Source organism: Mustela putorius, unplaced genomic scaffold (genome assembly GCF_011764305.1).
Source record: "Mustela putorius furo isolate JIRA1106 unplaced genomic scaffold, ASM1176430v1.1 tig00003836_pilon_pilon_pilon, whole genome shotgun sequence".
NCBI lineage: Eukaryota > Metazoa > Chordata > Mammalia > Carnivora > Mustelidae > Mustela > Mustela putorius.
The window spans coordinates 10,642,948-10,670,042 of NW_025421989.1; the positions used below are offsets into that span (position 1 = coordinate 10,642,948).

Sequence of the window (27,095 nt, forward strand, 5' to 3'; positions counted from 1 at the left end):
AAATCTTAAAAGAAAAAAGAAAAGGAAAGTGGAGGGTGAGAGGGAAAATGGGAGAGAGGAGACAAGGTTTGGAAAAGAAGGAAGGGGATAAACAGTGATGTGAGAGGTTAGATGTTTATAAAATGCTTTTTCCTATCCAGTTCTCATCCAATTCACTTTGGAATATCATAACTTTGCTGATAAAATGAATTACATGAGGTTAACTAGTGTTAACTATTTCTACAGTTTATAGAACACATTCATTCACTGATGATCATGACTAAGAATGTGTCCTTGTTAATTAGAACACCTTAGCAGATTACTGGGCTAAGCTACATGTCTCAAATGAATAAATAAAATCTTAAAAAAATACAGATGAAAGGTGTGCTGGCACCTATCAGGATAACAAAAGGGTAAAGAGTTCTAACATTTAACTCGAAGAACTTGCAGGCCAAGTCCTAGTTGGTTCTCTCATGAAGATAATTCCATTGGCCTTAGACATTTCACCCTTGCAGTTAAGAAAAGTGTCCCAAAAGTTAGGCAATTTCTGCCTCTTACAACCTCTGTGACCTTGGGAAAATTAATTACTACTTTTGTGTCTTAGCTTCCTCACCTATACAGTGGGGGACATGGTAGCATCTAATTACTGAAGAATGGATAAGACACTCACTGGCACACAGTAAGGTTTTAATATGTGTCAGTTCTTAATATATGCATGAGCTAATCCCGCATCAAAAAACTGCCTTTTCTTCTTTCCAAGATTTTACATCCAAATGCAAATGAAACTTGAGACAATGCCCAAGATTGAAGAGGTCAGATATAAAGGATCAAATTATCCTAGAAATATACAAGCCAGGGGAAAGCACCACGGTTGGCAGGTCAGGAGGGAGAGAGGCTATCTTGTAATGAATACAGAGCATGGTTGAAAGTTTAGGTTTTTTGGAATCCAAATGATGAGGCATGGAGTGTCAACTTTTTTAATTACTGTGGCAAGACTTTAAGCAAGTTACTTAACCTGTCTCACCATTAGTTTCCTCATCTGAAACATGTACTGATGCAGTAAAACTATTCTTCTTTTGTGAGGGCTAAACTAGATACTTTTGAAAATGTGCCTAATACAGTGTGTCAGTAGGTGGTGGGTTAAAAAATATCTTGAGTTCCAGCGATATACTCACACTTCCATTTACTGGGTGGGATAAAAATAAATATACCATGATATGATGCAGCCCCCTAAATGCTTGCAAGCCAGTTGGGGAGGCCAGACAAATGGATAATGTGCAGTAGAAGACAATTTATGTTTGAATTTTCAAATTCCTCTTGTTAAGATGACATTTCTCTTTTTCCTGTTTCTTTATCTAATCATCATTCATTGTCTTACCTATCTCACATATAAAAATTCATGAAACTTTTCCATCCTGAGTTAGGCTATTTAAAATGAAATATTTTATTGCAAAGAACAAAAGCAAACATACACAATTTCTCATGGCTTGCTTCTACCTTGTCTAAATTTATTTCTTATTAGCAGGAAAATACATTTGTCATGGAATTTTATGGCCAGGGAAGAGACTCATTTTTGTTTTGTTTTGAGTATCTGAAAGAGAAAAACAAATCAAACAGAGTAGGAAGTGACCCTGGAGAGGAGGTCATCTTGGCAGATGCTGAAATAAGAGGGGAAGGGAGGAACTAAAAGGTTTGGAATATCTCAAAGACGTAGGCTGAAAAATGTTTTGGTAATAGGATGGGGTGTGACTCTATACCTATAAACATTAAAAAAAATAAACACAACTGATTTTCTCATTAAAAAAAAAAACCAGAAACGTTAGTTATGTTAAAGAAAAAAGCTTAACATATCCCTTTTACCGAACGTTCTTGCTTGGAGACTTAAATTAGCTGTTCAGCCTCTGTTTCCTTTCCTCAAAGGCAAAGGCTGGAGAACCCAGAAACTTGTAGGGTTTAAAAACATGGTGCTCAAGTGCCACCACTGCTGTGTTTTACTACCAGCCCTAGGGAGAGACCTCAACCTAAACTCCTCCTCACTTACATCCTAGTGGCTTGTTGGGTACAGAGCTAACTGGAGTGTAGACTGCACTAGGTTGCTGAGACTGTGTTGAGTGAAGAGAAACAATTTTCCACTGGGGAAAACAGCAAGTGAATAGATGGTTCTTGGCAATGTGTTCTTATCCCAGAAAGCATGAGGGGGTAACTACATGAAGGCAAAAAATATACTCCCCAGAACAACATGGAACTAGAAATCATTAGACAACAATATCTATCATCGAAGGGCAAAGGTTCTGCGGCCATACCCACCTGAACATACCTGTTGTCATTTAAATGCAGACACTAAGCAGAAAAGAGCCTGATTAGTGCTTGGGTGGGAGACCAAGAGCAAGAGAAAAAGAATTAACCCCTGAGTCTCTGGAGAAAAAAAGTGTGTTCTCTATTGAAAGCACATTGAGAATTAATAACGCTTGCTTTACAATATGGGCATTGGGGCACCTGGGTGGCTCAGTGGGTTAAGCCTCTGCCTTCAGCTCAGGTCATGATCTCAGGGTCCTGGGATCGAGCCCCACATCAGGCTCTCTGTTCGGCAAGGAGCCTGCCTCCCCCTCTTTCTCTGCCTGCCTCTCTGCCTACTTGAGATCTCTCTCTATCTAAAAGGAAAAAAAAAAAAGAGAAAAAAAACCTTTAAAAAAAAAACAATATGGGCATTAAGTGACATTTCTGAGTTTCTTTCTCAAAGTCAGCTCATTTTCTTTGGTTCTGTATTTTGGAACACCATTTTTCATTGGGGGTCAGAGGATATAATGAATGGGGTAAATTCAAAGGTACCAAGAGAATCAATGAGACCCACAGATTTAAAGGGTGTCATGCAAAAAGAAGTAGATATTTCTGGCTCACCCACAGTGCAAAATGCAGTTCCATTTGAACTCATGACCTGAGCTGTTTCATCACCGTGGGGCACCCACTGTTGATGTCTACAATGTTGATGAGCTTCAGGTGGAAGAAAACCACCCACCCAAAAGGCTATTTTGATAGCAACTACTGAGAGTGAATTCAGTTTAATAGTCTCCAGCTTATATTTTCTAAACCCCAAACTCAGCTGCTAAGTTATCATATTTGAAATACTAGTGGGAATGTTATCACTCTGAACCTCTGGGTAAAACGTTTTTGCTCTTTGTTTTGTTTTGTTTTTGTTTTTGTTTTTGTTTTTGTTTTGCAACCTCACCATCATTTTCATTTAGTTTACATTTCTAGTCATTTGCACAGATGTTGATGGAGCTGTATTTTTGCTTCAATGTCTATTGCAACATTCTTATTGCATTCCGCAGGTCCTCCAGTAAACGTTACTTGCAATATTTTTATCAACAGTTTTGGATCGGTCACAGAAACCACCATGGTAAGTGCTACGATGCCACTGGCAAGAGAAAAACATGACTTGATTATGCTATGAACACAACCTGTCAAATTTTCTATTTATTGTTCAACTTGCAGGGCCTCCTGTAAATGTTACCTGCAACATATTTATCAACAGCTTTGGGTCAATAGCAGAAACTACAATGGTGAGTGGGACTGAGCATTGAAGCCCTCGTGTGAACGAATGGGATATGGGATTGAAGAAGCACTGTTTTATATTGTGGGACACTTACTGAATGCCAATTTCCAAGTTCATTGACCTCTAGAAAGTGATTATTTATACACTTTCACTTTGGAAAGTCATTAGTCAAATGTTCATTACTTCAAAGTCAATAATATCTTATCCCCATGCCAGGGAAATTTTGAAAACACTTGCTGTGTGGTTGGATTTAGGTAGAATTATCAGTAATAAGCATAGTGTAATATTAAGGATATTTTGATATTTATATCTCTAATGTTTCAGAAATATATATTTCATAGTTTGGGAGATATATTTTATAGCCAGTCTTTTTCATATAATGGAAGTTTTAACACAGTCAAGCCTTAGATATGATACACTTAAGATATATGCTGAAGGTGCTGACCTTGTAATAAACACACACACACACACACACACACACACAATCTTGTTGGCAAAAGATAGTGGTCCCCAATCCATAGCAATTACATCACATGCATGGCTCCCTCCACCAAAAAAAACCCAGTAAACATAAAATTAATTAGAAGCTCATCATAATGTATGTGCAAACATGTTTCATGTAAATGAAATGGATTTTAGATACTATAAAATCCACCAATATTCCTTAAAAATGTCTTGGTGATGGTGTTGCTTGTGACACAGCCCATTAGTTCAATAGCCTTATAGTGCTAGGCAATAGTGTGGAGACTGAATTTGGATGAAATTTCTTCTTGCTCCTAATAGGATTTATTTTAAGTCCTAAATCAATTTGCTGGTTCTAATATTCATGACTATGTAAGGTATACAGCCATATTATTGAATGAAGTCAAAGTAAAATATAGTTGAGCTTGACTAAGTACTATGGTGGCTGATGTCCTAGAAACACTCAAGTGAAATAATGAGCATAATACCATTGAGAAGTAAAAAATAGTGTTCCCTTGTCTTTATAAATTTTCTCTTTTAGGCTATTAGGATTGTGTTTAAAAAATTACTGTACTTTTGGTGTCCTCGATGCTAGAAAAAGTAATTTACCTTTTACCATTCCTTTTCACTGGCAAAATTAGACATAATGGAACTCTACTACCCATTTTAATATTACTGACACAGCATTGTCCAGAAATGAGACTTCTGGTGCTCTAACAGGATGTAGTGCTTTAAGAATTTTACTCAAATAAGATAGTCCTGATAGGGTTATTAAGTGACTCACAAGAAAAAGTAAACAGAAAAAGACTAATCCAACTCTGGACTTGGCATTCAGTCTCTGTCTCTCCCCTCTTGGTTTTATCCTGAGAACAGAGGGGCAAATCTTCCAGTAGCCCAAATCACTGTCACCAGCTTTACACGATGGCATTCAATGACGATATTTGCACGACCTAATGCTGATTGCATTAATTAGAATCCTAAGTTGCTTTGATCAAATTTCCTCATTGCATTTACCCTCAATCAAAAATGTAAATGTGCACCTTTTCAATGTTTATTAATGTGAGAAAAAGCTAAACATTCACGGAGATGAAAACGGAAACTCTGGATGTCCTTGTTTTCCTGTGTCTTTAATAGCTACTGATGGTGTTTAATAAATGGGCTGCTTAGGGGCTTCCTGGCCACTTATTAAAGCGTCCTTTGTTATGTTTCCTACGAGAAAACTTGGAAATCATTGCTCAAGTGTAAAATGAACAAGCTGCCTATCTTGCTGTATGAGATAGACAGCATCGCATGGTCAGAAGAGTGATGCTTATTGTGCTTCTTTTATTTCTTAGCTTTTGATGGAATGACAAACTTCAACTGGCTTTTAAAAAGGATCTTTTCTTCAATTAAAGCTTTCATGTGAAACTAAAATAGATGCTTTTTGAAACTCTATCAGGCTTAATAAATAACTCATGCCATGTTGGGTAGGGACTGGCCAATATTTTTTCTGTAAAAGGCCAGACAGTAAATACCTAAGACTTTGAGGGTCCGAGAGTCTCTGAGTCACCGCTGCTCAATGCTGTCCTTTGGGCAGAAAAGCAACCATAAACAATAGTAAGCAAATGGGTGTGGCTGTACTCCAAAAAACAGGCTGTGGCCAAATTTGGCCCGCAGGCCCTAGATTACCAATCCTGGACCTGAGGCATTAGTATTTAAACAGATGTCAATCGGATGCTCACAAGAATATGAGAGTTGAGTTATTCTACTTTGAAAGAATCTATCTTGCTAGACCCATGGGGCCCTGCCTGGGAATCCCCCCTCTGCACCAGAGAATATCATCGTAGCCCAAGCTTCCCTTGCCCAAACCTTGAGATTCCCCCACCCGTGAATTGACCCACACTTTCACGAATTCTGACTGAAAGAAAATTGGTCAAAAAAAGTTAAACAGAACCAGATTTTTCTCTGAACTGTCTTTAATTGAAGTCAGAACATCAGACCCTTAGTTTTTCTGCATAGTAATGTATATGGTCACTGAGGACATGTCCCAGTGCTATTGGAGAGCAATAATAATTTTGCTTTCTCTCTGTTTTCAAAGGAATTTTTCCAAGAATGCCTCAGAATTCTGAGTTTCTAAATATATCAATTTTTTCCCTTTTCCCCCATTCTCACTCTATAACCCTGATAGCTTTATTGAAGGATCCAGCTTGGGTATTTGTTTGTTTCTAAATAAGAGACAATGACTATCCATTGTAAGAACTCAGGATGACTTTCTTCCGGTGCTATTGAGTTTGCCCCTCTTATGTTTGATGTTATCTCACTAAATTACTATTGGTATTACCTGCCCACAAAGTATAGGCTTACTTAGAGACCCAATACTGCCTCTCACTCCTCTGATATGTTAGTGCAGAAGATATGTGATTGGAAGATGATGTATTTGTCTAAGGAAAACTTTCATGAGTCATTATGATGATATACATTATTCCAAAATACACGTCTTTTTTTTTTTTTTTTAAAGTAGGCTCCATGCCCCACGTGGAGCCCAGCCTGGGGTTTGAACTCATGACCCTGGGATTAAGACCTGAGCTGAGATCAAGAGTCGGATGGGTAATGGACTGAACCACCCAAGTGCCCTTAAAACACTTTTCTTCATGAAGAGTCACAGGGATCTGTTGATGGTCATTGCTAATTGACCCTATATTAAGAGATTTCTGTAGAACAAGATTTTTGTGGTTCCAAATGACACTTAGGAGACTAGTAAGGAATGTAAGATGAAACAGGTTATATTTTGTTTTGAGAACATCAATTTACCATTCCCCCCCCCCCCCCGCTCCTTGATGGCAAGTGAATTTAGAGGACGGGGAGTATATTGCAACTCCCACTTTCCTGATATAAAGACATACTTTGGGGATATTATAATGTCAGTAAAGATCAAGAGTATTTGTATACCATCTGCATGCAGCTCTCCCCAAGCCTGGGCCATCAGAAAATGAAGAGGAGAGAGTCTCAAACATCTGGGTGGCTAGAATGTGACTCGGACCAGTGAGTGCTGGAACACTCCCCATGCCACAGTAGCAGATCCTGACTCCCTCCTTGTTTAACAGATTTGAGGTGGGGGAGAAAGAGCTAAAAATGCATGAAATGTGTTCTCTCAGAGAGAATCTCCATAATATAATTCCAGCTCCCCCAAACTTGTCCACACAAGATAAGTTCCATATGCTCTGCTGGTTACTGCAGCAGAGCGAAGCGGTCTTTCATCTCGGATCTGAAATCACGTTCTGAGGAAGTGGATAAGAGGTAGACAGCCCTTAGGAGGACGCCTGCTGGGCTGGGACTGCTGAACTGACATGATGGGCTCCCTTTCATTCTATAGCTGCATCAGCAAGTCATGAGGAGATACTAACTTTGCAGGAAGAGCAGGTAGCTACATTTCTTATTTCTGACTTCTTAAGGAAGAACCAAGAATCTACCCCAAGCCTGGCATTTTGTTCAACTGAGATAGAAGGTGACTTTGGTCTCTAAATTAACAGTGCAAAGTTAAAGCCTAAATTCATCATGAAACAAGTGCACCCTCCCCAAAATTTCAAATTCAAGGCTAACTTCCCATATCAAAGTGAGCACAGACTCAGGAGGATGAAAACTTTACTGCAGTGTAGCCAGAGGTTAAAACCAAAGGGCCAAACTGGCACTGTGGGGAATCAACAAAGCAAATCCTTGTGGTTGATAACTTCATAACATAATTGGATGGAGAAATGTATAGATATAAAAATAATAAGAGAGTAACAGTAAGGTTATTGCAAGTATGTATGAAACAGAGTGGCCGTCTCTGTGCATAAATGCTGAACCAAATACAGTAGTACCAAAATAATTCAACTTAAGGAAACCATCCGTGGCATGGGCATAGGATTAGAGGGTATTTGGAAAAGTGAAACTTAAGAAATAATAAACTTGATGTGAAATCATAGTATGGAATGTAGGTACTTGTAGTACCTGTGTTAAGAATATAATAAAGATTATATGACTTAGAAAAAATACATATGTATTTGCACATATAGACATATTTTTCATTCAAATGTTTCCAGGACCTAATCTAATACTAAGAGAGTCAATCATAGGAAAACAGATTGTAATATGAGGAATATGACATTTATTTGAAGTAGAATGTCTTTGTAGAGAGAAGGCAGTATAAGGGAAAATTCAGTCTACATTTAAGCATGTCTCTCAATATTTACTCCGCCTTTAATATTTTATTAAACCTAGAAGCAAACACAAAGACAAAGCAAAACTACAGAAGAATATAACTATCTCCTGTGGTTTGGAATATCATGAGGAAATAAACTTAACTCTAAATAAACAGAGATGATTCAGAGAAAAATCACATGTGTCAAATTTTTACACTACAGTGAAAATCACAGTGAACTGAGTTACAAAGGTCCAGTCCCAGAAAAATCTTTTCCTTGGATGTTTATGTCTGTAGTTCCTTGGATGTCTTTTTCTAAAAGGTTTTAAGGGTTGCTGTTTATTTTAGAATAGCATATATCATCATAAACAAAAGTATGGAAAATTTTAATTCTTATATATTTATATAAAGAACAAATACCCCCAAAAGATATAATAAAAATTGTATTCCATATAATTCTTGTCATTGTGGCACAAACTACATTTTTCCTCTAAGTTTTCTACTTATGCTTGCTTATGAATAGGATTAATTTATTTTAAATTGACTTTTGCACAATTAATGGTTTTATTGTGATATGACAGACAGTATTCTTTTTCAAGTTCTATTATTGAGACAATCTATTTTATCATTTTCTATATATAAAATTCAAAGTAGAAAACCAGGAAACACTGGAGAAAAATACTCATGGGAAAGACTTTTTAAAAAGATGAACATTAGCTGTGAAAATTTATATTAAGATTTTTTAAAAGGTCAATGTTCTCATATTGTATGTCATCATGTAATATTTTCTAGGGTCTCTCAATATACAGTTTTAAATCATTCTCAGGCTCAAGGGAGGGTTGCAATGATGTTCTCTTGGTGATTTTGCTGCCCAGTACTGCCTATCTGGCTTCTCTGGTCTTTCCTATCCTATAAGTGCTTCCTGGGCAGGGCTGGGGCCTCCTTGGCTTCCCAAAGGCCTAAGATATTTAACCCATTCACCTCTATTCTAGCTGTCATTACTTCTCATACTTAGAGTTTCTTACCTCCAGAATTGTCTAAGGGACGAGATTCTCTGAGATTCTCTTCTCTCCTACTTCCTACTGAAACAAGCTCATAGACCACCCCCAATCCCTTCACAACCCCTCCCACACACAACATTTTGTTAAGGAAAACTGGTTCCTACCCTAAAGAGTAGATGTCAAACACTGGAGAAGCCGCATTTTTTTCTCCCTCAGAAAACCTTAAGGAAAGCTCATAGTTGATGTATCTAGTTCATACTTAGATGTAAGTTGGATTATTATATTTCTAATAGTCCCCCTTTTTGATTTTTTTTTTTTTACATATCACACAACCTCACTCTTTATTCACACAATTCCAAAGCTTGCAGTAACTCCTGTTGCCAATGAAACACCGAACTGATCATCTCTTTCCAGTTACAATCCTCTGGTCCCTTTGAACAATTCCAAAACTATATGACGGGAACATCTTTGAGATTCTGCTGTTCCCTTAATTCATTCGCTTGAGGAGTGAGTGAGCGAACAGGATGGGATAGAAGCCTGACTAGGCCCACAATAGTGCCCTCTTAGATTTGAAAATTTGCCATGCATGCCTGGTAAAATCCCAAATAAAAGTCAGCTGATTAAAATTTTCCAAGTCAGAAAGTTCTTATGTTGTACAACAGAGAACCTTAAGGTTATTTCTTTTAATATTTCAGCCTTTCCAAATGAGCTGGGTTTTGAGGACTTGACTTTCAGAAGTTAGTAATTATTTGGTTATTAGTATTCTTTAAACCTACATTGGGCACTATTTCCAACACCTGTCACCTCCAAAATACTCTATCAGCCTGATAAATTAGGATGGCTGTATTTGAAAAAACGTCATAGGAGTTTAGATAGCTTAGTGATAAATAGGTAGAAGGAATTTGATTGAAGCTCTTTTCTACATACCCTAATCTTTACAACTTATTTTTTTCTTTTGGCCCTGAGGGAATGAACCCCAACTGGCCATCCTGAGGTGGTCTCTACTGTACCTAATAGAGTAATCAACCATCCTAGTTTTGCCCAGAATTGGATGGGTCCCCTGAATATGTGACTTTGGGAGTTAAAAGTGGGAGGTTCTCAGGCAAACCTGGACAAGGTGGTCACCATTACGGTAAAATAAACAATGACCAAAAATCAAGGTGCCAAAGATGTGGAGATGGAGCAAACAGTGAAAAATGAAAAGGAAAGAGAGTAAGAAGGTATAAGTATATATCACCCTAAATGACCATAAGTATCAGGAGTGAACAACCCTTAGCTCTGAACTATAGTACTGCTTGAGTAGAGAATACTGTTAAAAGCCTCTTTTGGGGTCCACTCCACCAAGCAAAGCAACAGTTTTCACAAACCTAAAGAAAGACCTTTGAGTAGATATTCCCAGAAAAGAAGTCACTGTCTCGGGATGATTTACTGACAAAGAAGTAAATTCCCAGATCAAGTGAGAATGACACTTCCATAAGGAAAAACACCTTCATCATAAGGTGCAGATCAGGAAAACATGAAAAATATCTCTGTATTGATGAAGTATCAAGTCAACTACTATAGATACAACCCATTCAGAGAAATGATAAAATATTTAAGAATTTTTAAAGTAAGTAATGTGAGAGAATTATCTTGTCAACATGAAGCATCTTAATATTTATGGAGACGAATTTTAAAAATATTGTCCCATCATGTCAGAGTTTTATAATAAGATTTCTACTACCAAAATTACAGAGTGGGTTTCCTTTTGCCCAGAGCATCTGAGCAGAGTGAGAATAGAGATATGTCATTTCTGATGTGGAAAATGAATCAGTTTTGACAATCTACCATCACAGTGTGACTTCTGTACTCATGGTTACCTTTTTCTATGGAAAAACCAGCTTGAGCTAGTATTATTTCCTCCCAGGATGAGTGATTTCAATTTAAGCATAAAAAAATTCAACCAATTCAACGTGTTCCATTAGTGTTCTGGTTTGGTTGAGCCTTCTCTCTTTCTCCCCTCTGTTCCCACTCCTAATAGCACTGAGTGTTTCATTTTGGCCAGGATATACATAGCCTGGTTTGTATAGACATGGATATTGCACCAAATCAGGGAGAAGAGAGGGGAAATGTAGATGGACCTCTTATGCCAGACTGCATGATAAGTAACTCTTGTGCATGGGGTTTCCATAGGACTACCGAGTGAACATTTTTCTGAGACAACAGTGGAATGATTCACGGCTGGCATATAGCGAGTACCCTGATGATTCCCTGGACTTGGACCCATCCATGCTTGACTCCATTTGGAAACCAGATTTATTCTTTGCCAATGAGAAGGGTGCCAACTTCCATGATGTCACCACTGACAACAAATTGCTTCGAATTTCAAAAAATGGCAAAGTACTCTACAGTATCAGGTAAGCTTCTGTTGGCTGTACCTGTTTACTTCTCCATTTCTCTCCTGGCCTAGTGCTGCCTGATTCTAGGGGCTAAGTTGTATATAAATATTTGGGTTTTGTGGTTTCTTGGTTATCATTTGAATCTTAAAATTGGTGAGAATGCCAGAAGTTCCCATGGTCTCAGAAGTATGATTCTCAACAACAACAAAATACATATATTTTTTATTTATATATAAAATTTACATATATATAATTTGCATATATAAATTTATTATATATATATATATGAAGACAGTGAGTGGATATCATGTAAATACCTGCATACATGTATTTTTGATTGCTTCAATAAAAGAAGTACAGGCCTTTAATTCAATTAATCATTGAGCATAATGTACAAATTCTCCATTTCAAATAATTTTGCCATTCTGTAACGTGTAACCACACAGACAAAAACATTCAATGGCTCAGCATGGTCATTGACAGTATACTTTGGTCTGGGTGAGTGAAAAACTAGTTCTCATCTCAGATCTGCTTCTAACCAAACATGTAACCTTGATCTCTCAACTTTTCCTGGGCTTGAGCTTGGGAGTGACATATCTCGAGATCCATTTTTGCTTTTACATTCAAATATGATCTTCTACAGAACTGTTATCACCCTAACCTCAAAATCCTATCTTTCTTTTCTGAACTCTAGTTCCTCTGTGATTCTATAAGACTCTTATTTCTTCTTACCTCATATTTTGGCTATTTTTGTATATGAATTTAGCATAAGAACATGGATCTTTTGGAGTCACACAATCTCGAATTGAATCCAAATTTTGCCACTAAGTTACATAACCTATGACTTTCAGTTACCTAATTGTAAAATAAGGAGCACTATATTTATCTCTAAGTATTCTTGTGAGAATGAATGATATAAATTAGAGAATAGAGGTCAGCAAATATTTTCTGTAAAGGTCTAGACAGTAAGTACCTTAGCAGTGTAGGCCAGACTGTCTCAACTCTGTCACAACTACTCAACGCTACCATTGTAGCACAAAAGCAAGCCATAGACAATATTCAAACAACCGAGTGTTCTGTGCTTCAATAAAATGTTATTTATAAAACTAGAGAGTGGACTAGATTTGGCCCTTTGGTCATAATTTGCCAATCTCTGATACAGCGCATATAGAAATACTTGTCATAGTACCTGACACAGAGTATGTGCTCAGTAAATGAAATAATGGCTCTCTGTATTTTAAAGTTAACATTTTTTTCTAATAGTAAGCTCTTTAAAGCCAAGACATTTGGATTTCACACCTTCTGTAACTCCTTTGGAAGGTCCAAGAAGATGTACTGAGAGATATTTATTAAATAAATATTGACATTTTAAAGATGTTTTATAGAATATTCCCTTTCTCTCCAATATTATCACAAAAGAAAATGGACAGACAGCTTGTATCCTTGCAAATAATCTTCAAAAGTCTGTAGAGCCATCACCATCAAACCTCATTTCACAACTCTATAATTTAGGTCTGCGCCACATATTCCATTCTTAACCTGGTAATTTCAGTTTGCTGATGGCTGACAGACAGGATGTCTTGTGGAATGAAAGAGGCTGCTCATTTGTAAAAATTGGCAAAGTTACTGCTTACGCAAAAACCAGGAAACTTCCTCCACTTGATTTTTAAGGAACTTTACTTTTATTTTTATTTTTATAAACATTTTAAGGAAACCGAATATTACATGTGTTTGAGGTAAGATGCAGTATTGGGCACAACCTAAGTTGATGTGACCTGATGAAACGGGACATATGTGGAGCGTGGTGCTAGGGAGGAGAGTTATAAAAAGCAGCACAGGGTATCAGCTGCTTCAGCTAACCCCCTGGGCCTTGGGTGGCATTTGCTCTAGTAAATACCTGGCATCGTGCACTGCTGAAATAAAACCAAGTTTTTTCCCTTCTGTTCTATGAAGGTCTTTCCAATCTAGAACCATGAAGAATATAATGTTCCCCAGACCTAGATCTGGCAATTCTTCCATCTCTCATTTGCACTGTAGCATATTATAAGCTCTGAAACACCCTGACAATTGTTTTGGATTGGGAAGATTTTGTCCCGGCACAGGCTGCTTTAGATTTTTCCTTCATTTTGGGTGCTCTATGAAATCAGAGAAAAGATCCTTGGTGTAGGAGAACTGGGCATGCCATTTTAGAGAAACAGAGCTCTTGGGAGAATTGAACGACAGCAATCTAATTATTTGCCTGGAAGGATTTTCAATGAGCCAGACACTGTGCTAGGCCTAGAGATCCAGAGCTGAGTAAGATACAGTCTCTGCCCTGGAAGGGCTCCAGTCTAACAAGGCAGGCAGACAAAAGATAAATTAAGTAATAGGAATAAATGAGGAACAAGGAAAAGAAAAGTGGCTCTAACTTTGCAAATGAAGGTGTGACTCAAATCTTGTTAGAATTTAGGGCCTGGCACCTACTTGTCTGTTTACTTGAGTCACTGGACTCAATTTAACTAGAAGACAAGGAGTAATTAGTGATAATATATGCCCAGCTGCAGGTCCGATTCAAGTTTAAGGCCAAGCAGATGACAGTTTCTGATGTCTTAAAGGTGCTGGAAAGATTCCTGCTGATGTTGCATTAGGAAAGATTTTCTCTCTACTCTCAGGTTTACAATGTAAATATTCATAGAAGAGGGAATCCATTGACTTAAATTCATACTAAGCTGTAAAGAGCTGATATGAAATTTTCATTCTAATAGTACATTTGATGCCTATGAAGATGAGAAATCAGGATGAAGATGGTTAATAAAGATAGAAGGAAGGGATACATCTGAAGTACCAAAGATAAATTCATGAATTGCCTCTACCTTATATATTTAAATAACTACTTAAACATTGGTCCACATTAAAAATATAATGTTCTCTGGTGATGTTTTAAATTTGCATTTTCTGAAACCTAAAACAAATGTAAGATAGCATTTCATCCATGAACATTCCATGCTTCCTTGGCTTTGTAGGAGCAGAAGTAAAATTAACTCCGCATGGAAACCAAAGCCTAAGGCTTTGACGCCCAAACAGAACACAAAGAGAACTACGCAGTCCATTGATTTCATAACAAGCAAGATCGCATTTTCCAGGAAGCTTCCTAAAAGACAGCAGTTTAAAAAAGAGGGGACAGTAGACTAAAACTCCACAAGTATCCTGCAGATTCCAACACTTGGTGTACTTAAGTAAAATTCAAACAAATCTTTTAAATAGGAGCTAAAAATGTTAGATCATTGTTAGAAAATTTCTATCCAGTTCGGCAGGACACAGTCTTTGCTGATGAGAAGTTGTCAAATCTATTTTTGTCCACTTCTCTTCTGATTTCTTCTTTGATATTCACTTCCCTAATACATTGGATCTTACTCTTTGTTTTCTTTTTAAGTTTTTGTTGACCTGCTACATTAAGTATTGATCATCCATGACCAAAGTATAAGCAAGGACACACACATCTTGCTTTCTACGTTCCCTTTAGAGACAGTCAAATTCTAAATTCATGTTACTTTTTTTTTTTTTTAAAGATTTTACTTATTTATTTGACAGAGAGAGATCACAAGTAGGCAGAGAGGCAGGCAGAGAGAGAAGGGGAAGCAGGCTCCCTGCTGAGCAGAGAGCCCGATGCGGGGCTTGATCTCAGGACCCGAGATCATGACCTGAGCCGAAGGCAGCGGCTTTAACCCACTGAGCCACCCAGGCGGCCCCTAAATTCATGTTACATAAAAAGGCCTAAATCCATAGTGGAATAGTGAGGTGAGCCTTGAGTATTGTATATATTATTACTCAAATAGTATTTATTGGATTGAATATAATGGATTGCAGTAAAAGTCAGGGCACCATGGCATATGGTGTGCAATAAGAAAGAAAAAAGGAGAAGGTATTTTTGGAGAGGAGCAGCTTGTCTCACTTGTCCACAACGTCTTTGCTAATATTTGTTTCCTTCCTTTACTTTCTATTGCTTCTGAGAATTTTCTGCCAGCATTCTGACTTTTATAGAACCTCAGGATTCTTTTTTTAATTTGAAGGTATTATGTTGCAAAGTATCTAATCCAATACCCTTGTTTTACCAATGAGGAAGTGACTTCTTTCACCAAGTTAGGTGAGATTAAATAATGGAGCCCATAAATAGGAAAGCTAGGCCAAGAATCAAAGCTCTTGACTTCTATTTCAATGCTATCATCTCCTACCACACAGTAATTCTTCATTTGCTCCAACTCAAGTCCAAAGATAGGAACAAATACAATTCCAAAGGCAGGTCATTTTGGAACCAACCTTTTTGGGACTCATTTTTCAAAGAACTATTGGAGGAAGAAGGTAAGATTTAAGATGAAAACATAAAGTTTCTTCAAATTTTGCAAATGTCTGGAAAGACTTTAAATTCAGGGTGCAACAATTGACTTTCAGTTCAAGGTGCAACAATTTGATGCAATTTGATGGTTTTAAACAGCATATGTCACCAACATAATGTAACTACTTTCTGAAAAATTTTACTATCCCAGGGATGAAAGGGCTGAAGAGAACCATTCAAGTCATTAAGTCAACTTTCCTACCTTCAGGCAACCAGTTGAGAACTCATTTTCATCTTAAGGACCCTCAGAGAAGGAAACTTTATATTCTCTCTTTGGATCCTATAATAAGTTACTCTAACATTATGCAGAAATTCTTCCTTATATAACTTACATCACAGTTGCTACAACTTAAATCAGTAGCTTTTTCCTACATTTGTTAACATGATAAACAAATGGCTACCATTTTTGGAAGAATGGAGGGAATTACCTCACTGTTTTTACTTCCATACATTTTTGTCCCACTAGATTTAGTAGACATATGCTTGGTCATCAACACTGTGTTGCTAATTTATTTTACAGCGTGTTTCACTTCAGCACAAACATGTTCTTCATCTCCCAGTTTTCACTTTGCTGTACACTTTGGGGCTCCTACTCTGAAACTTATGATGCTGAATGCTACCCTGGTTATTTCTGATACTACAGTAGACAAGGATTTTAGAGTAAAATGCTCTCGGGCTTGAGTTTCTGGCCTCAGAATTTGCTGAATGACCTAGGGAAATGTCTTACACTCTGAATTTCTATTTCTTCATCTTTAAAAAGAGATGATTTGGTTAAGACCATTAGTAGAATGCAATATATGTTATAAGGATACAGATCAAAAGTGGAATTGCCACATACTCTAGGGCCCTCATATTTTCTTGTAATTTAATTATTGTGCTTTCTGTTCCAGGCTCTAAGACAAAGAGTAAGTTGCTCAAGACAGATCCCTACAAATTCCAGACATTAAGGATAGGACAGACCCAACAGACCCACTCCTTGAGTGTGACCCTATAGAGTAGGTGTTCTTAACCTGAGGGTTCAGTGAAAACTCTAGTAGGTCCTTGAATCTCCCTAAAGTATATTTCTTGTACGGGGGTATTCAGCACTTCTCTTCAGAATTAAACAATTCTGCTTTAATATTTATTGCATACCTACAGAATGGGTATACCTGAAGCAAAGTTGGTAAGGAAATACTGTTTGCCTTCAGTGTCTTCTTATTTGACTGACCAAGTACCAAGGGGTCTTATGCTACCCTCCAACTACACAGAGTCCTCCAAGCCATAAAAAATTATGGGATTGCTCCTCCACAGTAGTACCCCTTATCACCACGCTATCTCCTCCCCCTCATCATCAAACATTATCTGACCTGAAACTTATTCTTTTATGGTGTTGGAGGTGATTTTCTTATTAACCTCTTTTGATTCAATTCATGATTCTAGGTGTAGATGATTCAGTGTTCTACCTTCCCAGTAGTACTTGAGTTGTAATAGAGAACTCTTGGGGATTGACATGCCTCTCCCTCTGATAATAGATTAAGGCACCACTGAGAGTAGGTGGAGTGTAGATTTCTAGACAGACATCCAATGGAGCTCCCCAAATAATCCCGTCTAATGACCGACTCTACCCACACGCATAAAAGGCCAACTTTTCTCACATAACCTCCTATCTTTGACTCATCCGGAGCTTGATGCAAGAACTTCAAAAGATTCTAACTTTAGTTATGGAATGATTTTTATGGCATAGGAAAAAAGAAAATTCTCTATTTAGATGTCAGAGCTGAAAATATAATGCACAGTGAATTTAGACCTGCCTAAATGTTACCAATGGCGATAGTTGGATTATCTTACTCTCAATTTTGAGGAGACACGTAAGCCCATATTTTCTGTTAGAAGACAGCTATAAGAGCTGTGATTTCTTGTCTCTGTGCCTATTTGAACCATGTTTATCTTTCTATCCTATAATCCCGGCAAAATTACATTCTCATTTTCCAATTATGTGTCCAAATCCTCATTAGTTCTGTGACTTGACTTAATGCAGTAATTAATGACTGTAGCATAAGCGCCCACATCAGAATTAAGCAGTGAGTCTTCAGAGAAGTGCTGGGAAATGCCATGGAAACCCCAAGGATTCCATTCTTTCTAGAGTCAAGCAAGGTTGGGAGGGTAGGAAGCAGTGGTTCTCAAAAAAGACACCACTGAGGGTACAAGTATTAGAGTTTAGAAAGTGTGCCCTATATACGACAGATTCTTAAAGTGCTGGAAAGCTCTGTCAAGCTTCTGATTGGGTTCAGAAATTCACATATACTCATGGGCATAATACTGGTTCAGATACAACAGCATTAGGATTTTACCCTTGTTTTGAGGAAAAGAGGGAATTGTGCAATGAAATATGTGGCAGCTGGCATGAACACTTGTCCTTGACTGTTTACCTGATTGGACTAGCAATAGCAACCAGTAGATTTTCCTCCTTTTGGAGGTAACTTTCCACTGCATTAACATTCATCAGGGTTTGCTCTGAAGGTGATGGTGTGAAGAACAGAATGCTGAGAAGGTAGCTCAGAGCATCAGGAACTCCACACTTGTTTGCATCATTTACTGTATCCCCCAGGCTCTTAGAACTGCTTTTCGAACCCCATCAGTCATTCTGAGTCTTAGTTTCCTCATCCATAACATGAGATTGAACTAGAAAAGATTAGATAAAATCTGAGGCTCCTTATAGCTCTATCATACATTTATAACTCAAAATGACCTCCTTTTCAAGCGCCTGGGTGGCTCAGTTGGTTGAGTGACTGCTTTCGGCTCAGGTTATGATCCTGGAGTCCCAGAATTGAGTCCTGCATTGGGCTCCCTGCTTGGCAGGGAGTCTGCTTCTCCCTCTGACCTCTTCTCTTTCATGCTCTCTTTCTCTCTCATTCTCTCTCTCTCTCTCTCAAATAAATAAAAATCTTAAAAAAAAAAAAGATCTCCTTTCCACCCACAAAATTCCCTCTGAATGAGGAAGTAAGAGTGAGTTCTCTGTGTCCCTTAGGGTTTGGGAGTAAGCAAGAGAGGATTCTGAAGTTTAAGATGCCTATCTCAAACTACTTTTGGATTTTTTTTTTTTTTTTACTTTTGGATCTCTGAGTCTTTCTCTCACAAGTTAAATATCCATTTCTTGAGAAGAGGATCCTCATTTTGGAATGGGGTAGCAAATATTGGAGTACCTGTAGTTTAAGAGGCAGCCTTGTGTTCAAAATATAGTTTTCACCATGACAAATACTCAATACTAAACTCCCTATTGAGAAAGTTCCCAATTGCAAATTAGATCATTTATACCCTCTGATTCACTCAGCAGGAGTATCCATGAGATATTATTTTAGAATGTATTCATGAATTATGGGTTTATATACTTTTAGACAATTACACAAAGATGGTTGGCTGGGACAATTACTAACTAGGTATGTAGGTTAAAGGAAATTACATGGTATATTTGAGCCAGCAGAGTCAAAGGGCTAGTCTGCTATTACTCATTATCTGCGTTTTCTTGTGGCTGGAAGCCAAAGGAAATTCAGAAGTCCTAGCGAGCCTGTTTAACTCATGTTGACATGGGCTCCTACCTGGTCCATACTGCTGTCCTTGAATCTCCCTGGATGGTATTAATCCCAAAATAAATGGGTATAATATCGCCATGGTCCTTATGAGACACATGAATTGCTTTAGTGCATTCTCAAAGCACATAATCCAAAAGAAAGGCAATCCATTTTAAAATGGGAAAAAATTTTACATCCTCAAAGTTCAGCAGTCTCTCCAACAAGTGTATCCTTGCTTGTGGCATTTAAAGTTACAAACCAACATCTGTACTGAAGAGAACACACTTATCACTGGACAGTCATTGAAAGACAGTTAAAGACATATATAATTACGTAAAGTTCTACACATGACACACACTCAGAGCAAGGCCATCCCATAGCTGATTGATCATTCCTTTCAAAGGACAATAAAACAAATGCTTTATTTGATATTTCACTTTAGTAGGGATATTTTGCTAAATTTTAGCAGTTAAATAAAGGATAGAAAACAGTAAATGAGGTGGGGATTACAGACAGAATGCTGTGGGGTTGGGGAAGATGTCAGTTCTGAGATCAGTTCTCAGATTTAGGAAGACTAGGAGTCAAATCCAATCTTACTAAGTGACTGTGAGAAGTCATTTAACCTTTCATTGATCTGCAGTTTTTCTCAATTCCAGATTCATACTAAATGTTCAATGAATGTCATAATAACCCCGAGGTGGCTGTAGGATGAAAGGGAGGAAAGGGGGGAGACAGCTCTCCCTATTCCCCCTAACCCAGACCCATAAACCTCTCCTTATTCAGTACGTGTTAATGCTGAGGCTCCTCTCAGCTTCCATACCTAGCTTCCAGCAGATGGATATCCTCCATGCCTTGGGTTTCCTCCTTGTGAGAGGCATTTAGCTTAAAACAGAAGTGACAGATGCATTTTCTTTCAGATAATGGCTTAGATCTCCTCTCTAGCTTCTTGTTAAGAGTGAACTGAGGAACTGTGCTGGATTTCAGCGTTACCTAGTCAAGGATGGAGCATCCTACCATCTGACCAGGGCTCCATTTTATCTCCAGGCTTTGCCACCAGAAACAGTGGCCAGCACTCTCCAACAGTTATCACAATAGAAGTCTTAATGAAGTAAAATACTCACAAAGTAGCAGTTTTTCTCACTGCTGTTAGCAGATACAAAGTTACTTTGGTTATCTTAAAACCCTATTTGCAGTTCCCAAGCATGTGTTCCCTTTCTCTTTTGCCAAAAGTAAAATAATCCCAAACAAAATGTTGAGAAAATTATCATACAATACTTTTAGATACCGAATGGCTAAGAAAATTGCTATGCAGCGCTCTTAGACATAAAGTGACCAAGGACAAGTCAGTTCTCATTATTCTAATGTGCAGACTTCATAACATTTTATCTTGATGAATATCTGGGTGTACAAATAAATACTTTGATATTGAAATGACATTGAAATGCTTCTGAAATGTGAAATGCAACCAACACGTGAACAGTATTAGTTGAGTCTTCGGTGCTTTGAGCTCCTCTTTCTGGTGGTGTCCAATTGAGTCCTCTCCTATTCAACACCTTCAAAACATTTTTCTTCAGGAAATATCAAAGCATTTGGAAAAATTTTAACCATAGATTTATCAGTTACTCTCCAAGTTGAATGCAGTCCATATTTGGACTTAATTAACATGGGCCAACCATATGTGTGCACATTTTTCTAAAAGGACCAGGCACAGACGGGAACAGATACTTTATTTTTGTCCCTCCCTGCTAGTGCTGCTCAATGCATATGGGTATTTTCTGTGATGCCTTTATAATGTTTGGTAAACACGGACCTTCCTAGTCAGCCACTGGCATTTAGTCAAGGGAGAGGAGTAGAACAGCCAATGAACCAACAGTGATATAAGGCACCACTTCCAAATCCTAAGGTCAACGGTGAAAAACTGGTCTTATATTTCTTTGAAATTAAGAGGATAGAGTCTAACCATACAGCTTAGATCCAGTGGGGGGTTTAGGTTCAGCCCTAGACAACACTGAAAAAACTATTTCTCTCTGGTGCCCTAGCCACACTGTTCTAAGCCATGTTTTCCATCCAGCTTCATCCTTCCATTTAATACTCTCAGGATCAAAGTCTGCTCTTGGGGATATTGGTAGGGAATTTGAGGATCCATCAACTCATATACACAAAGGAGGAAATGACTAACAGTATTTAGAACACTATTATTTCCCTATATTTGCATCTTAATAGTCATGGGAGTCTTTAGCTAAATGTCTGTTAGTTAATTATATGTAGCAGCAAAGAGTTGGAAGGTGTTTGAGCAAGGATATGTAATGGGATCTTTCTGGAACTTCTAATAATTTACACACCATGGATTTTCAATCTTTACTTATATGGAAAGCCTTTCTAGGTGCAGCCAAGCACAGCCAAGCACAGCCAAGCAAGCTGTGCTTGCCCATTAGATTAGGTGCCCATATCTTTGTGACTAGCTCAGGGCTAGAGTGAGCAGGACCCTAGTCTATGCTTTCTATGATGAGTGAGTTCAAAGCAGACATTTAATTACAAAGCTTTCAGAAGATAAGTTTAAAAATTTCATCTCTTGCCTGCCTTGCCAAAGTTGGACCAATTATTTTTGCTCTTCATAGATCAAGATCCTTTTGTGGGTACCTTGGGCTTTTATTTAGGAGCATCAAATGATTATTACAAGCCCTACTTCCCTGATACACTCAAAGAGCCCTCTCAGGATCTAGGTCTATAAGGGTATCTGTTCTACCCAACCAGTGTGAGCACTGATCTAGGCCACAAGAGAGTAATTAGAAGCTTTTTACTTAATTAATTCAGTTCAGTTGTGTCTGATTGACATAATCTGGAAATATTTTTTAAATGGGGATTTGGGAACTATTTTAAGAAGTTGAAGAATGAATTCTTGCAATAGATTCCACTGAAAGAATCTATATATAATTAATATATATTACCATATAATATATAAATAATAATAATATTAAACTATGATCTCCTTCAAAAGAGAAACTGTAATTTCAAGTGTCTGGTATGCACAGTGCCCAATAAACACTTGTCAAAAATTGCTGAATGGATGTGCTAGACTACAACCCAGGTGGACTTCTGTTTAACACTAATATCTTTTCACTGAGGACCTAGAGCTGTATCTCCTCTGTGCTCTGTGTGCCTTCCTGCCCAGTACCATGAGCTTTGTAAAATTTGTAGCTGAGGCTCATCCAATGCATACAACTTTCTTTGAAATTTCTCAGTGGCTGATTTTCGAGTCCAGAGACCAGGGACAGTGCCCTGATACACTGCCACTGCCCTGACTTGAGTTCCATTGTCTACCTTTGCAAATATGTGTGTTTTAATAGACATGGATTTGGTTTCTTCTCTGCTGTACCTGGAAACTGTCCTCCTACCCTTCTTAGCAAGTACCCCAGTTTCCTGACCACATCTACCATATTCTTTAAAAAAAAATTATTTATTTATTTGCAAGAGGAGACAGATTGAGAGAGAGAGAGAGAGCAAGAGAACGCACATGCAAGCAGGGGGGAGGGCAGAGGGAAAGGGAGGAGAGCGAGAATCTCAAGCAGACTCCCCGCAGAGCACAGCCTGATGTGGGGCTCCATTCCATGACCCTACGATCATGACCTGAACCAAAATCAAAAGTCGGAGATTAACCAACTGAGCCACTCAGATGTCCCCACACCCACCATATCCTTGGTTGCCAGTGGACTAACCTTGGTTTCACAGCCATGACTTTACCAGCATGACTCTCTATTGTGACTGAGGATCATGATTAACACGTCCTGTCTCACAACCCTGGTACAATCACTTAGAACCCCACGTGGGCCTAACTGTCCTGCTCTGGTTTCAAGTAGAAGGTAATATTTCCCAAAGAAAGTGCTAACATCACTGAAAAATTGCAGACCACTTTCTCAGTCTTCCTATTTCCCTTTTAAAATTTTCTCCTTTTAATCTTTGCTGTTGACAGTAATTAAAGACATCCATAGAGACATGTGGAAGTAATGCTTCTCAAGATGTGCTCCAGGACACTAACATCAGTATTACCTGGGCTGCTTATCAAAAAGACCTGAGAACCTGGATTCAGATGCCCTTCAGATGACACTTATGCCCACCAAAGCTTAAATCCACTATGATAAAGGGTACCTTGATCAGACAACTGGCCTGGCAGTGTCTTTTAATCCACTGACTCCCTAACATTTCCTGATCCTTTCCCCCATCTGTAGGTTGTATTAATGATGTACTTTTAACTTGACTTCTAACTTGCCCCCAGGTTACTTTCACTTAAGGTCTAGGTGGCTTCAGAGGGTACTCTTGTTTGATACTAAATGCATTCTGTCAAATCTCCCTGGCATTAGAATGTCACATCGTTCAGAAATTTCAAAGTACAACTGAGAGGAGAGATTCAACAAACCTACATTTTACCATAAGGCTGTCTTTATGTTCTTGGGGATTTTGTTCTAGGATATTGGATGACTGGATTGTGTTCTAGGATATTGGATGACAAAGCCCAGTGGGGGCAATTAATGTGTCACTGATATACCCAGGTAGCCAGAAAGTTCCTATTTTAAGAAGCATTATTACTGGCATTTAAAGTTTTCTTTTTATTATATTCAAGAATGCAAATTCACCTATAAGAAGAAATACTTTAATCTGGTCATCTTCACTTATAGTTTAGAATCATAAAAATTTTGAACAGGATAGGCTTATGGGTGGCCAGAGATTTAGTTAAGGTCAAATAGCTCTTTATGGGTAAGCTGGGTCTACCACCTAGATCCCTGGATCCCTAGTCAATGACACTCCTACTCTGTGAGGCTACCAGGAGATGCTAGAAGAGTTTTTAAAAGAATAGATCATGAGAAGTCTGGATTCCTGAAGAAAAATGAAAAGGGTATCCCTGACCAGGTACAGGGCAACTAAGGTATCTACAACTCACTCTGTTGACTTTGCAAACAAAAGAGGATGATAAACGACTAAGTTTTTTTTCCCCCACAAGGAGAAAATGTAGTAGAGTGGAAAAAAATAAATGGATCTGACATCAATTAAGTTGGGTTCAAACCTAACTTTGGTAACTTAATGGTTTTGTAGCTTTGGGAAAATGGCTTAACCTCTGAGCTTCAATTTGCTTATCTTAAAAACAAAGAGAACACTGCATTATGTGATGGTATCCCATGACTGTAAAATAATAAGAGTACTTGACCTATAGCAAGTGCTCACAGAATTATGATTATGAATACTATCATTGTCATCACTTAAATTTTTATTTTTCCTTATTAAGCATTGTAATGCTAAAAACAAAAAGCAAAAAACCCTCACCATAAGTCCTGTCCCTTCTGTGGGGTTTTGTGGTGTGCTACACAGAGTGTGCTAAACATGGTCCCTAACAGAGGAACAATAGGAATATACCAGGGACCCTTTTGCTTCTCCTGAAAAACACAAAAGTATCCTTTTGTCCTTCCTCTACAAGCAAGGCAGATTCCTGTACCATTAGAATCAACTCTCCCAAAATAGTACACTAGGAATCTTTGCTTCAAGCAAGACCACTCATTAAAATTTGTATTTCTACCTGAAAATTCGTTTTTTCTTCAAATGGCTTTTTTCTCCCCTTAAGAATCTTCCACTGAGAATGAATTCCCATTTCTAACACTGAGTTCCTTATGAACCGGTAGTTGTTTCAAGAGTCAGGAGCTTTCTGTCCACTCTAACAATGGGAAGTTAAATGATAAATCAGCATCTGTCTAGCTATGTGACAATAGTCCTGGCAATGGACCCAGCTTTCTGTCCAAGGCTCAAGGACAGGTGGACTGAGCTTCCTAACTTTCCTTCAGCTTGATTTGCCGCACTTCTAATAAGAACCACTTAGCAACTTACAGAAGGGGCAAGCAAGCTTTGCTGGCTTCCCTTGCCTGCCTTGTAATTTCGCAATAGCCCTGGGCTCTGGTGACCAGGTTCCTCTCTTCTAAATCCACAGTCCTCTCCCATTTCCACAGCCTTAGGATGCTGATTCATTCATTTGTTCCACAAATATTGACTGAATACTCTGTGCCTAGCACTGTTTAAGATGGTTAAAAAAAAAAAAAAAAGAGTCCCCAGCTTTATGGATCTTGCATTGTTATAGGGGAGAGATACATGCAAGGGTAACTGAAACAGTTTATAATGTCTGCTTCTATCAGTCATTTAAACTTGGAGTAAGGCTTAAACCTGAGAGCGGTTTGATGGGCAGGGTGAACTGAGCAGGAGAGGAAGAATACGAAAGGGACATGAGATTTTGCAAGACTGACTTCCTGTGCTTCGTTTTATTTATTTATTTATTTACTTTTGCTTTTAGTACAGAAATGGGTATGCAGCTTTCTTACTCTCAGTGAAGTAAAAGGGCCCCCGTAAGGAAACTTTATTCTTTACCTTGTGTAAACAGGAGCAGGGGTCCCCCCGAATGCATGCGTGTCAACCGCAGTGACAGTAGGGGAATGTGTAATAAAGCTTCAGGAAATGAGTTCTTTAACAAAAAACGAATGGAAAATGGGTGGCTTCAGCTCAGTGCCTTCAGGGGCAGTGGCCTTAATATTTTAGATCACGGGGAAGTCGAGAGCGTATCTGACACACTGTAGGCAGTATCTGGCAGCAAAAAGCCCGAGTTTCAATTAAACTATTTAATTCTGTAAGACCCACCGAAATAGATGGAGAGCCAGAGTAAAAGAGATAAAAAATCTTTTCATGTTTTAGTATGAATTTGTGTCAGTCTTATTTGGTACTATTTCTACATCTCAGTAGAGATGTCCTTTTGGGAAAATAATATCAGTCTAATTCCCCCCTCCCCAAAATTCACATTTTTAAAATAAAAAATAGCTTAAAAAAAAAGAAGTACAGTGGTAGTTACTTTTGGAAAGTTCTGTCCAGGCAAGAGAGCGCAGGGGAAGTTCTGGGGTAATGGGTGTATTTTAAATCTGCATCTGGATGCTTGTTAGATAGGTGGGTAAAGATGTAATATGTCATTATGCTGTAACATAAGATTGGTATGTTTTTACTGGGTTTAATGTATACTCCAATGAAAAAGGAAAAAAATAAGTAGAGGGCGAGTCTGAACTTGAGACCTGCAGATATGTGGTAAACAAGACCTCATAAATTATGGGCTCTGTGACCCATGAAGGGATTGATTAGGTCTCTACAATCTCTTCCCATTTGCTCAGCTAATGACCTGATTTAGCAAACTACGAGCCGTTAACTCTTTCTCTTTGTATTGGTGTCCATTGGGTCCCAATACAAAACCTATCAAGAAAGGAAATTAGAAAAACAAATGAGGGGGCGCCTGGGTGGCTCAGTGGTTTGGGCTGCTGCCTTTGGCTCGGGTCATGATCTCAGGGTCCTGAGATCGAGCCCTGCATCGGGCCCTCTGCTCCACAGGAAGCCTGCTTCCCTCTCTCTCTCTCTCTCTCTCTGCCTGCCTCTCTGCCTACTTGTGATCTCTATCTGTCAAATAAATAAATAAAATCTTAAAAAAAAAAGAAAAGAAAAACAAATGAGGAAGAAGGAAAATATTGGCTGAGTTCTCAGCTGAGACAGAATTCAGATAGTTTCATGCTTGTTGGGAACTTCTTTCAGTGGAGTTTTCCATACTTTTCATAGTTTTGACCCAAAGAATTCTG

The 27,095-nt window shown here is 38.2% G+C and overlaps 1 protein-coding gene across 2 annotated transcripts in view; it reads left to right on the forward strand.

Annotated features, from left to right (window-relative positions):
- GLRA2 (glycine receptor alpha 2) overlaps positions 1-27,095 on the forward strand; it is a 178,383-nt gene that overhangs the window by 37,190 nt on the left and 114,098 nt on the right. Inside the window, exons 3-4 of one of the 2 annotated variants that reach the window (XM_004758872.2) lie at positions 3,309-3,376; positions 11,327-11,550. In XM_004758872.2, the coding sequence (XP_004758929.1) occupies positions 3,309-3,376; positions 11,327-11,550 (292 nt within the window). Of the gene's footprint in view, positions 1-3,308; positions 3,377-3,471; positions 3,540-11,326; positions 11,551-27,095 lie in introns of both variants that reach the window. The other variant, XM_004758873.2, reaches the window with a different exon arrangement.